At 49.8% G+C, this 12,943-nt stretch overlaps 2 protein-coding genes across 5 annotated transcripts in view; one reads left to right on the top strand and one right to left on the bottom strand.

The window, feature by feature from the left end:
- Positions 1-12,943, top strand: part of EXD3 (exonuclease 3'-5' domain containing 3) — a 160,120-nt gene that overhangs the window by 42,013 nt on the left and 105,164 nt on the right. For all 4 annotated transcript variants that reach the window (XM_075185409.1, XM_075185406.1, XM_075185407.1 and 1 more), the window contains 7 exons: positions 193-332; positions 478-578; positions 2,124-2,197; positions 4,263-4,301; positions 5,421-5,587; positions 11,270-11,408; positions 12,600-12,822. In XM_075185409.1, coding sequence (XP_075041510.1) covers positions 193-332; positions 478-578; positions 2,124-2,197; positions 4,263-4,301; positions 5,421-5,587; positions 11,270-11,408; positions 12,600-12,822 — 883 coding nt within the window. The remainder of the gene's footprint in view (positions 1-192; positions 333-477; positions 579-2,123; positions 2,198-4,262; positions 4,302-5,420; positions 5,588-11,269; positions 11,409-12,599; positions 12,823-12,943) is intronic.
- The window catches only part of NOXA1 (NADPH oxidase activator 1), a 192,403-nt gene that overhangs the window by 78,039 nt on the left and 101,421 nt on the right, over positions 1-12,943 (bottom strand). The window lies entirely within an intron of this gene.

The raw sequence follows: 12,943 nt of genomic DNA, 5'->3' as shown, positions 1-12,943 counted from the left end.
TTTGAAGAGATAAGTTCGTCCTTAACATTCCAATATACAGCACAAGTCTTGTGATGCCCGCACGCTGCCATATAACAGCAGATATCGGGCAATTGGCAAAAGACAACTAAACGTTTGTGTTTCAGTGATGTGTTTTAAACATCAGTTTGGATCTCAGCTGCCTCTCACCTCTCTGATCTTTTGCCCTTGAAGATGTGCGCCCCCTTGTTGCTTATGGAGAGATTTAACCTGGTGGAGGCTTATGTGGCCGAGCACCCTGAACTGCGGATTCAGCTGCTGCAGATGTTGGATCGGTGGAGCGACTCCAGTTTCAACCCCAGGAGAGCCAGCAAGTAAATAAAATGTGCATTTCTTTTACAGAGATCTTGTCCTGTGCCATCACCTGTTCATTGTTACAGATTACACAAAAATAATATATATATGTAATAACATATTTTTGTCGAGTAACCGCACTGCGCCTCTTAAACATCTTTTCAGGGAGTATGTGGGTCTTCCCCCGGTGAAAGCGGACAGATTAAACCTGAAAACTGTCAGCAAACTGGCCTTCCGGCTGCTGGACCTGTATAACCTGGACCCAGGTGAGTGGGTGTCTTCTGGATTACACACCTGACTACTGACAAACTGATAACTCACCTGTACCGGCAGCTGCTGATAGGCTAGTCACTCACCTGGATTTACCTGTATATCTTTATACGCATTGGGGCTGATCCAGTGTTGGTCGCAATATGGGAGTTAAAAAAAAAAAAAAAATAGTGCACGGAAAAATAGTATTATTTAACCCATATGCAGAATTGTACGCCACATCTCGTTGTCAGCAGCAAATGCACCTGGTTTTGCGAAGAGTCATCGTTGACTAAAAGACGCGCCTCCGATCAGGTGTATATGCGTGTTTCTGCTGGTCTGCATGAGCCACTTTTCTGTAAAACACCTTGAGTGTAGTCTGCCAACATGCGCGATTCCGCCACTCCAGGCGCAGGTTGGCATGGGTGGCAGAATGGCGCAGGTCTGCATTGGCACGTGCCCACGTTCTGGGCACGTGCAGAGGGACTTCAGGCAAGCTCTGCTCCAGGCGCAGGTAGGTGTGAGTGGCAGAATCACGCAGGTCTGCATCGCATGTTCCCACGTTCTGGGCACGCGCAGAGGGACTTCAGGCAAGCTCTGCTCCAGGCGTAGGTAGGTGTGAGTGGCAGAATCACGCAGGTCTGCATCGGCATGTGCCCACGTTCTGGGCACGTGCAGAGGGACTTCAGGCAAGCTATGCTCCAGGCGCAGGTAGGTGTGAGAGGCAGAATGGCGCAGGTCTGCATCGGCATGTGCCCACGTTCTGGGCACGTGCAGAGGGACTTCAGGCAAGCTATGCTCCAGGCGCAGGTAGGCGTGAGTGGCAGAATCACGCAGGTCTGCATCGGCATGTTCCCACGTTCTGGGCACGTGCAGAGGGACTTCAGGCAAGCTATGCTCCAGGCGCAGGTAGGTGTGAGAGGCAGAATGGCGCAGGTCTGCATCGGCATGTGCCCACGTTCTGGGCACGTGCAGAGGGACTTCAGGCAAGCTCTGCTCCAGGCGCAGGTAGGTGTGAGAGGCAGAATGGCGCAGGTCTGCATCGGCATGTGCCCACGTTCTGGGCACGTGCAGAGGGACTTCAGGCAAGCTATGCTCCAGGCGCAGGTAGGCGTGAGTGGCAGAATCACGCAGGTCTGCATCGGCATGTTCCCACGTTCTGGGCACGTGCAGAGGGACTTCAGGCAAGCTATGCTCCAGGCGCAGGTAGGTGTGAGAGGCAGAATGGCGCAGGTCTGCATCGGCATGTTCCCACGTTCTGGGCACGTGCAGAGGGACTTCAGGCAAGCTATGCTCCAGGCGCAGGTAGGTGTGAGAGGCAGAATCACGCAGGTCTGCATCGGCATGTGCCCAGGTTCTGGGCATGTGCAGAGGGACTTCAGGCAAGCTACGCTACCCCTACTTGCGTACATCCCACTCTGATACACCTGCTGTTACCTGTACTCTGTTCTCCGCACTTTTCAATATGTGATTTGTTGCATCTTATTTACGGATTTGATGTATATTATAACTTCCTTACTACAAACCCTGTAACTAACTGACAAATAACTTTTCATTCTCAGCTCTCTGTTCTAATATGATAAACCAGCGTCACCTGGGCACCCTGAAATACCTCATGTACAAGAGATTCGTTGAGGTACGTTCCCTGCAGTCACTGTGTCCTTGTCAGAACTTCTGCTTCTGTTGTTTTCTGTATTGTATTCAGCTGTAAAAGGAACTTGAGACTTTTAATCCATGACTTGGAGTTTGAGACCACCCTGGTTGAGAAATACAGACCTCTTATCTAGCTTGTTATAAATACTGGTTTTATTTGGGGGAAAAAAAGTTTATTTGGAACTTAACAAAGAGCAGATTGGTCGTAAGACACAGGTAATAGCTGATGTGACCTGGCAATTATATGACAGTCTGTGAAAGTACAATATCACCGGAGAATCGTATATAGAAACAGGAACAGCAAACCGTGAACGAGAACAATGTAAATAAAAATATCTACTCTGTTGTATGACAAGGATATATACCAGATCAGACAGTGGTTTCCAATGAAAGTACACGCGTCTCCTAAGTGTTGATGAAGATACAGCCGCGTTCAACAATCTTTAGGTCCCCTTATCCTGATAAGCATGAATCTCGTCCGCCCCAACCCCTTATTCTTGGTGGCTAGTTAATAAAACCGTGCCCTGGGCTGCAGATATACAAAACTGGACCGTTTCAGCTGGCTAGTAAATAGAACAGAGCCCATTCTTGTGTCAGTTGTCCTATCCAGAGCCTATTCTGGTGGCTAGTCTACAAAGCAGACCTCAGACCTCAAATCTGCTGGCTAGTGTATAGCAGGCCTTTGATCTGGTGGCTAGTGAGTAACGAGCCTTCAGTCCAGTGAATAGTGAAAAGGGTGCTCCTGCAATGTGGCTAGCGAAAAGGATGCACTCCTGCCTGGTGGCTAGTGAAAAGGGTGCCTCCTGCCTGGTGGCTAGTGAAAAGGGTGCCTGGTGGCTAGTGAAAAGGATGCACTCCTGCCTGGTGGCTAGTGAATAACGAGCGTTTAGTCCAGTGAATAGTGAAACCCGTGCCGTCTGCCTGGTGGCTAGTGAAAAGGGTGCCCTCCTGCCTGGTGGCTAGTGAAAAGGATGACTCCTGCCTGGTGGCTAGTGAAAAGGATGCCTCCTGCCTGGTGGCTAGTGAAAAGGATGCCTCCTGCCTGGTGGCTAGTGAATAACGAGCCTCCTGCCTGGTGGCTAGTGTATGGTGAGCCTCCTGCCTTGTGGCTAGAGTATGGCAAGTCTCCTGCCTGGTGGCTAGTAATGGACAAGCACAGTGCTGGACCCCTAGGGAAGTATTTTATTAAGCACACTGCAGAAACCTGTAGCATAGATGTACAGAAGGATTACACAGATGTATGGGAAATGAATGTAATTCAGGGATTGTATGGTACCTTTAACAATAAGGAATTTTCTGAAGGAACGTCATTTGTGTTTACGGCTTGGGAGAAATGTCAGATTAATGCAACCCTCAGCGAATTGCTACATGAAGTAATTATTATAAATTAGTGTCAGTTCACTGGCCCGAAAACAAGACTTGGAAGTGATGGGTGTATGCGAGCTACGGATCAGACAGAGCTGTCTTCTCTCGTTATATATGTATCCTGCCCTTGTCTTGTAGGACCGATCCCTCCCGCAGCCATCAAAACACATTAAAGGCCATTTATGAAGCCGCACAACGCAGGCTCGTAGCGCAATTGTCATTTGGTGACATCACACTCTTACTTTTTTTCAAGTGCCCCCCCTATGCTCTAGAGCGGGTCAAGTGAGGTGGCTGCAGGGGGTGTAAAATGCTGCATCCTCCCCTGGTATCGAGCCTGCATGCAAAAACTGTATTTTCTTTTGTACCTCTTAGAAGCACTTGATTTTGGCACATGTTTGAGAACGGGCGGTTGCCTCCACTCCCTCTAGTCCCCTTCCATGCCCCCTTTATATTGCAATGTTTTAGGCACAATTCTACCAATGTAATAAAAGCATACACCAATATGACAATGACGCACGATGGAGAGACTGAGATCCATTCAATGCTAACAATGTAACTTGGACAAGTTATAGTTTAGGAATAAAAAGTAAAAGTTGAAATGGCTGAAGGTGGCCGTCCTACATTAATGTTTAGAAATGATGATGGTAGTAGAGTATAAAACATTTCCTGTTTTTACTTTTCAGAAAACAATGACCCAGGAGAACTGGACTGATCATGTGCAGGTAACACTATCAGCGAACCATCTGGGAGGTAAATGTTAGGGGTGAAAGGTCACCGCGGGGCTCTGTCTATTTTCTATAGACCTCGCTTGCTTTGGAGACCTTGGTATATATTTGGTTTAATTATAGAGAGATTTTTTTCTGTCTGTTCTACTGTCGGTACTTGTGGGGGAGGGGGGGGGGGAATAAGGAAATACCATTTGATTTTTTAAACTTAAATACTCCTTTGCTGATGAAAATAAATACCCTCTGCACATATTGATGCCAAAGCAATTTGGGGCAATTATGAAAGTGGTGCACAAGTAGCTGTGTGACAGTCCTAGTTTGGTTCCTAAGCTGTGCTAGAAAGAATGACTGTTACATTTGGATTGGTTGCTATGGGTAAACGCATAGTTTTTTGCAGTATTTGCAATCGCCTGCTGTGTCGTCGGGGCCCCATAGCAACATTTGGGTACAGATCGGCGATGACGCTCCCGGCTCTGCTCTCAGTACGGCAGGGCAGTTCCCTCGTGCTCAGAGGAGGTCTCGGCTCTGCTGTATTGAAAGAGATGGGGGGGTCCCATAGCAGCCACCCCCTTCCCTGCTATGGCGGTAGGTCCGCCACTGTGTTGAGAGATGTTCATATAATGCGCTCCAGAACGTCTTACCTTATGTTTCATACCAGTTACTGTGCCCTAGTCTCCATACTTTTTAGTCTACATGCCCCTTGGCAGTGACGTTCTGCTGGGGGGAAGTGAACGGTTATTGGTGGTGGTGGCACTTCGTGTGGGAGTCATGAGTTCATCCCCTTGTTCCGTTCTAACAGATGGTCTTAAACTATTGATCTCTGTGCAGAGACACCAGTACCGTGCCCATAGCCAGCTTACCAAGGCGGGTGATGGAAGAGATGGGTGAGGCATGATATTCTTTCCCCGTCCCAGCTCCTTCATCCGCTTGGTTCATGTGCACTGTATCTGTGTCTCTCGTCCGAGGTCAGTGCTCTATATGAGAACTTCCATCTCTCAGAACAGAGGGCATTTTTGTCACTAATATATCTCTGGGACGCCCCCGTGAACCTTGTCAGGCTTCCTCCTTTCCATAGCCCCCTCCAGGTGACACATTCCTGTCTCCTGTGTTTTGCAGAACACGGTGGGCGAGAATCGCTGGCTGCAGGAACAGTGCATCTCTCTGCTGTGCCGCTATTGTGATCTGGAGATGGTCGGGCACTGGGCCCTGAAGTTCGGGCTCCCCAAAGAAGCTCTCCCTCAAAATGTGGCAGATATTCTCCAGGACCTTTGTATTCAGGAACAGTAAGTTGGAGAAGCAGAAGCCAGTGGCCATAAAGTAGCTGGATATGGTCATATGGTGGGCCTATGATTCTGATTTAAATGGTTTGTCCACTCTTGAAGGGCTCCCCTCCTAAGAATCTTCCCGGGTACATGACGTTGGGGGCCAGTTTGTGGATAATGCAAATAATGTAATATGTCCATATCTTTGTGGCTCTGTTGAAGGGCTACGGTTACATGGAGTACTGTAGTGCTAAGAGGCGCGGTGCGGACTGGCTCTCGGTATCCGGTAACGGGGGGATGGAGGATCACCAATTTGCTATGAGTAGGTGCATATTTTATGGGACGGTGGACAACCGTTAAAATATTTAACATTTGTTAGTGTACCAAAAACTGCCTATACATTCACCATACTCGCCCTTTGTTCCAAGGATGATAATTTTTGGGTTATTTAAGTTCTAAGCTCCCCTTATAGTTTGCCAGCAATCTCTCCCTAATGCCAGTTTCATTCTAGGATATGATGTATATACTGCACAGTGGTTAGCATTGCTGCTCCCAAGCATCGGGGTGATGACTTTCAATTCTGTGTGGAGTTTGTGTGTTCTCCCCGTGTTCGTGGTGTGTATAGATTCCTCATACAATTCTCTGCCACTGATATTAGACTTACTGACCAGTACCCCCAGATTGTCATCTGTCTACACCGACAACTACACTAGGGGCTAGATTTACTAAGCTGCTGGTTTGAAATAGTGGGGATGTTGCCTATAGCAACCAATCAGATTCTAGCTATCATTTTGTAGAAGGTACTAAGTAAATGAAAGCTAGAATCTGATTGGTTGCTATAGGCAACATCCCCACTTTTTCAAACCCGCAGCTTAGTAAATCTAGCCCTAGGTGTTAATGTGTAGTCTCTGTGCCAGAGGACAAGGAATCCCTGAAAATACTGTGTGGCTCTGTCCATTGTGGCATTCGAGACAACGCTGGCATTGAGTCCCAGAGCGAACGTGGTTATTGTGGGACATGGCAAGTGTGTGAGAACTGTATCACATGTGTGCAAACCGAACCCAGTAGGTGCTCTCAGGTCTCGGAGAAGGATCCTGACATCCTGTGTACCGGAGTTCCCAGCGCTCAGGTGCCGGAGCACCAGGTTCAGGGCGTGTGAGATCTGCCATTCCCAGGCCTGAAAGCCGCAGTGTAAATACGTCCCATCACCCCAGCTTGGCACCCAGTGCTCGGCCGGATCACAATCCTCTCTGTGCCGCATGAAGACGCACACCATCGCTAAATAGTTAGCACAAATATTGACTTCTCCAGACACACATACACACAGAATGCTGCATGGTGTTTGCACAACAGGCCTCGGAGAGCCAGGACTCAGGGCTGTCCTCTATCTCCTGATGCCTAGTACACCGTGGGAAGCACAGATCCCACCTGCCCAAAAGACGAGACAGGGCAATGATTTTTCTTTACTTTTCTTTTTTTTTTTTTTTGCAAGTTTACCTGTCAGGCTGAGAAACCGGCTTTCCAGAATTTAACACATTCCCTGCCGCACGGCGACTCACAGGGAAGAGTTCAGTCTGTGCTTGGAATCTGTCCAATTCCCACAAGAAACGCTGAGAGACACTTTCTCAGTCCTGGGAACGTCGCTCTCAACAAGTCTGCACCCATTGCCTGGCTCTGGGACTCGGGCTCAAAGTGCGTAGTATAGAGCCTGCTGGGACTTGTAGTTCCCCAAAAGATCAGGAGCACACAGGTTGACCAGGGTTTGTGTAGAGTAGTTTTTTTTACAATCACATTGATCTTTTTTTATTTAAGGGAGGTCCCGTTTTTTAAGTAGTTGGGTCACAATGACGTAAGATGTATTTAGACCCCGTCACCATCATATTGTGCCCCTTCATCATATCACTGCTCCCCTTCACCATATCACTCTGTATCCCCTTCTTTGCCAGCTCACGTACTGTGTCCCCCCCTCTTTGCCAGCTCACTGTGTGTCCCCCCCCCTCTTTGCCAGCTCACTGTGTGTCCCCCCCCCTCTTTGCCAGCTCACTGTGTGTCCCCCCCCTCTTTGCCAGCTCACTCTGTGTCCTCCCCTCTTTGCCAGCTCACTCTGTGTCCCCCCCTCTTTGCCAGCTCACTCTGTGTCCCCCCCTCTTTGCCAGCTCACTCTGTGTCCCCCCCTCTTTGCCAGCTCACTCTGTGTCCCCCCCTCTTTGCCAGCTCACTCTGTGTCCCCCCTCTTTGCCAGCTCACTGTGTCCCCCCCTCTTTGCCAGCTCACTCTGTGTCCCCCCCCTCTTTGCCAGCTCACTCTGTGTCCCCCCCTCTTTGCCAGCTCACTCTGTGTCCCCCCCTCTTTGCCAGCTCACTCTGTGTCCCCCCCTCTTTGCCAGCTCACTGTGTGTCCCCCCCCTCTTTGCCAGCTCACTGTGTGTCCCCCCCCTCTTTGCCAGCTCACTCTGTGTCCCCCCCCTCTTTGCCAGCTCACTCTGTGTCCCCCCCTCTTTGCCAGCTCACTCTGTGTCCCCCCCTCTTTGCCAGCTCACTCTGTGTCCCCCCCTCTTTGCCAGCTCACTCTGTGTCCCCCCTCTTTGCCAGCTCACTCTGTCCCCCCCTCTTTGCCAGCTCACTCTGTGTCCCCCCCTCTTTGCCAGCTCACTCTGTGTCCCCCCCTCTTTGCCAGCTCACTCTGTGTCCCCCCCTCTTTGCCAGCTCACTCTGTGTCCCCCCCTCTTTGCCAGCTCACTCTGTGTCCCCCCCTCTTTGCCAGCTCACTCTGTGTCCCCCCCTCTTTGCCAGCTCACTCTGTGTCCCCCCCTCTTTGCCAGCTCACTCTGTGTCCCCCCCTCTTTGCCAGCTCACTCTGTGTCCCCCCCTCTTTGCCAGCTCACTCTGTGTCCCCCCCTCTTTGCCAGCTCACTCTGTGTCCCCCCCTCTTTGCCAGCTCACTCTGTGTCCCCCCCTCTTTGCCAGCTCACTCTGTGTCCCTCCCTCTTTGCCAGCTCACTCTGTGTCCCCCTCCTTCAGCGTCTCTCTCTCTCTCTCTGTCCCCCTCCCCTCCTTCAGCGTCTCTCTCCCTGTGTCCCCCTCCTTCAGCGTCTCTCTCCCTGTGTCCCCCTCCTTCAGCGTCTCTCTCCCTGTGTCCCCCTCCCCTCCTTCAGCGTCTCTCTCTCTCTGTGTCCCCCCTCCCCTACCTCAGCGTCTCTCTCCCTGTGTCCCCTCCCCTCCTTCATCGTCTCTCTCCCTGTGTCCCCCTCCCCTCCTTCAGCGTCTCTCTCCCTGTGTCCCCCTCCCCTCCTTCAGCGTCTCTCTCCCTGTGTCCCCCTCCCCTCCTTCAGCGTCTCTCTCCCTGTGTCCCCCTCCCCTCCATCAGCGTCTCTCTCCCTGTGTCCCCCTCCCCTCCTTCAGCGTCTCTCTCTCTCTGTGTCCCCCTCCCCTCCTTCAGCGTCTCTCTTCCTGTGTCCCCCTCCCCTCCATCAGCGTCTCTCTCCCTGTGTCCCCCTCCCCTCCTTCAGCGTCTCTCTCCCTGTGTCCCCCTCCCCTCCTTCAGCGTCTCTCTCTCTGTGTCCCCCTCCTCTCCTTCAGCGTCTCTCTCCCTGTGTCCCCTCCCCTCCTTCAGCGTCTCTCTCTCTGTGTCCCCCTCCCCTCCTTCAGCGTCTCTCTCCCTGTGTCCCCCTCCCCTCCTACAGCGTCTCTCTCTCTGTGTCCCCCTCCCCTCCTTCAGCGTCTCTCTCTCTGTGTCCCCCTCCCCTCCTTCAGCGTCTCTTTTCCTGTGTCCCCCTCCCCTCCATCAGCGTCTCTCTCCCTGTGTCCCCCTCCCCTCCTTCAGCGTCTCTCTCCCTGTGTCCCCCTCCCCTCCTTCAGCGTCTCTCTCCCTGTGTCCCCCTCCCCTCCTTCAGCGTCTCTCTCCCTGTGTCCCCCTCCCCTCCTACAGCGTCTCTCTCTCTGTGTCCCCCTCCCCTCCTTCAGCGTCTCTCTCTCTGTGTCCCCCTCCCCTCCTTCAGCGTCTCTCTTCCTGTGTCCCCCTCCCCTGGTGTAAAACCAGGTTAAACAGTGACTCCCGTTGCTGTGCACGTGGGGTCTTCGTTCAGCACAGAAGTACAGGGTGCCTTTATCTGCAGAGTGGAGTGGTTGTTCAGCATGGCACCGCAGTTGTGTGGCCAGGGAAGTAAAAGTAGACCCGAGTGGTGTGCCCATGCACTGAACGGCTGGGTGTTGGATACCAATAAATTTGACGCTGATCCTGTTGCTTAGCTCTTGGTCCGTGCAGCAATATGGCAGTGTGTAGCCAGCATTAGCGCTACTTGCAGTCTTTGAGGGACATAAGTGGCGCCTGCCTGTATAGATATGGACAAGCTTAGTCTGTTTATTTACTGTTATCAGCAATTTCCCCATGCTGTTTCAAATCCATCTGGAACTAATCCGCATCCTGAGTTTATTAAATCCCTTCATTTGGTGTGTCTCATCATCAAATAGACGTGTGTCCGCCAGCGTGACATTATCTAGGCCAGCGTGATATTATCTAGGTCCGCCTTATCAGCTATATCCCCCACCGCTGGCTGACAATTGTTTAATTGCAGAATAGTAGTTTTGTGAATTGCTCCAGACAGGTTTCTGGTTAATGAAAAGTGACAGATCTTCATCCATCCGGGACAGACAATAAACATTCCCAGTTCCCACAGACAGTCACACCTACAAGATCTCTCACCAGAGGTGACGATAGATGTGTCTCAAGTGGTCTTGCAAAAACTACACCGGGGACTATAAATAAGGGTTTGTCTGTGTGACTGTTTTAAAGACAGTTTAGTGGTCGTTTAAAACAAGGAGTGAACCGGTCTCCATCACCAAAGCTACAGTGGCTGGGGCCATCTTTCCTTTTATACTGCTAGAATTCCTGCTGAATCTTTCTACCCCCCCCCCTTTTATTTGCATAGCATATCTCTGGATCTGGGGAAAGGGATACTAGCAAACCAGATGTAGGTGGATAATAAAATGTTAATAGCTACAAAAGCAAAGCATTTCTGGAATAAATGGTTAGGGTTATATGTAGGTAATAATTGGTAATTATATGTAGGTGATTATTTTGTTTTTTAGCAGAGGCAGACTAGAAACCAAGTAAACAGTAAGCTGGTTACAAAACATGATAGGGCTCAATACAGCGTATAAGGCGAGGTTCCAATGTGCACTGTATTGGCCATTATGGGTCAGAAATCTTCGCTTACTTTTGCTCACATCTCAATAAAGTTACAAAGCAAAAAAAAACAAACCAAAGATTTTAACCCCAAACATCCCCCGGAGGAACCTTGTGCAAGTCTCCTATGAAACTGACTCCCATCGGATGGTGCGGTCCTCACCAGCACCACTAGACATGCTTGCGCCAATGGCATTTGCGCTGTGGGAGGAGCACGTTTTGCACTTTCAGATGCAACGTCTCGTTGTGCAGCGAGAGAAGCTGAGTAAGCGCCTTTGTATTAAAATGTTGTCTGAGATTCCATCTAAAGTAGCTGTCATTCCCTTTACACCACCCTGGGGCTGAATCCTGATAAAGATGGCCCCTGTACACCCTCCTGTCACATTTCCTTCTCACATCCCAAATGTGTCGCCTAGTAGTGACTTCCCGCTTGTTCCCCCCTCCTTCCCCCGACTCCCATTTCCCAAAGGTTTATTAACGATCCCCCCCCCTCCTCACTTGTTCTGTTCAATGTTACAGGCTGTCGGAGAGTGAGAATAACACTGACCATTCGCAAGCACGGAAAAACCACTTTTACCAGCTTCCTATTCCCAGGGGCAGAGTTCACTTCCTGCAGAATCCCGCAGAGCTGTCCCAGTGCCGAGACACCGTCCTCAAGGTAATGGCAGATTGTCCTTATGATGTCCACGTTAACAGATGTCATAACAGGCACTCCTGTGCTGTCCTCATTGCCTGGAGAGACCTCCTCAACTATATCAGTGCTTTGGTATTAAAACCTGTTCTGGGAAAATTGGCTTTTTTTTTTAATGTATTGTTTTCAGCTTTTGTGATATTTTATGCCTACTGTTCTATCCTTCTTCCTGGGCGACTTCCTTCACCTCTCCCGGGTGAGCGCTCTCTAGCCCGTGTAGCTCTGACATAGAAGTGAAGATAGGTCAGTACGCGGTACAGAGACACCACTCGGCTACAGAGTAAAAAAAATATTATTTTGCAAATTCATTGATTACGTTTAAATGACAGTGAGGCCAATTCTTCAACTTAACTGCATTTTATAAACAGTGGTACAGCCTTGTTGCAGTGTTATATAAACCAGCAAATTTATATACTTGGGTAACTATAGGATATCTTTAGGGAATTTCACATAAACCTTCCATCGCAGACGGAGGCTGGTTGCACCAACATCGGTAGAACTACAAGTTGCAGCATTCCTTGAAAGCTAATCAGGCACAGGGGAGACCATCACATTTCCCTACATTTGTTCATAGCCTGTACAAAGGGGAAGGGTTATGTCATATGAAGAATTCAGCAGATGTTGGAGGCTGGTTATGCCTTAAAATGCTCCTTTAATGCTTCTTGCTGCGAACGGAGCAGTTTATTTATAGATCAAATTCTGTTATTTGATCTGTGATGCAAACTTTCACTGAAATATGGCAATATGTCATGTGCAATCTCTGAATTCTCTAAGTAAACAGATACAGTACATTACACTATATGACCTTCCCCAACACAGCCCGGCAGAGTGTAGTGACAGCCACAGGCTAGGTACAAGTGTTGTGTAACCGTTGTCTAAGAGTGCGCAGTGTAGCGGGTACAATCGCTGCTGCACAGACAGGAAATGTCGGGATCCTCAACCAAGACAGCCTGGCGGGCATTGTCCTCCATGAAGCTGTGGGGTAGCAATGTTGCACAACAAGGGAAGAAGCGATAGAGGTGTATTTTTGGTCCGAATAAAAACAATCTGGGGGGGGGGGGGGCAGTGTGTTCCCTGTTACTTTATAAGGTCCTGTATTTCACCCATGCAAGGTTCTTGCTGAACGGAGGTGAAATGATGTAATCTGTTTTCTTCCAGGATGGACAAGTGGTGGGGGTGGACATGGAGTGGAGACCCTCATTTGGAGGTTTGGGGAAGCCCAATGTGTCTCTGATTCAGGTTGCAGTGAAGGAGGAAGTGTTCCTGTTGGATGTTCTGCGCTGGAACTTGCCCCAGAACGGTGAACGAGAGGACAGAGATAACACCGAGCTCGTCGCATTCATCAAGGACCTATTTTCCTCCAGCGGGGCTACAAAGCTGGGTGAGTGGCTTCTACCGACCAATTCACCGCTATGTACAAGTTACCTTAGAAAAAGAAAGAATGTTCCTAATAACAGTCACAAATTTATATGTAACACTTTCGATCTTTTCACAAACCGATG

This window comes from Mixophyes fleayi, chromosome 9 (genome assembly GCF_038048845.1).
Source record: "Mixophyes fleayi isolate aMixFle1 chromosome 9, aMixFle1.hap1, whole genome shotgun sequence".
In the NCBI taxonomy this organism is placed as follows: domain Eukaryota; kingdom Metazoa; phylum Chordata; class Amphibia; order Anura; family Limnodynastidae; genus Mixophyes; species Mixophyes fleayi.
Note: the sequence above shows the minus strand (reverse complement) of the source record. Positions and strands in the feature narration are given on the sequence as shown.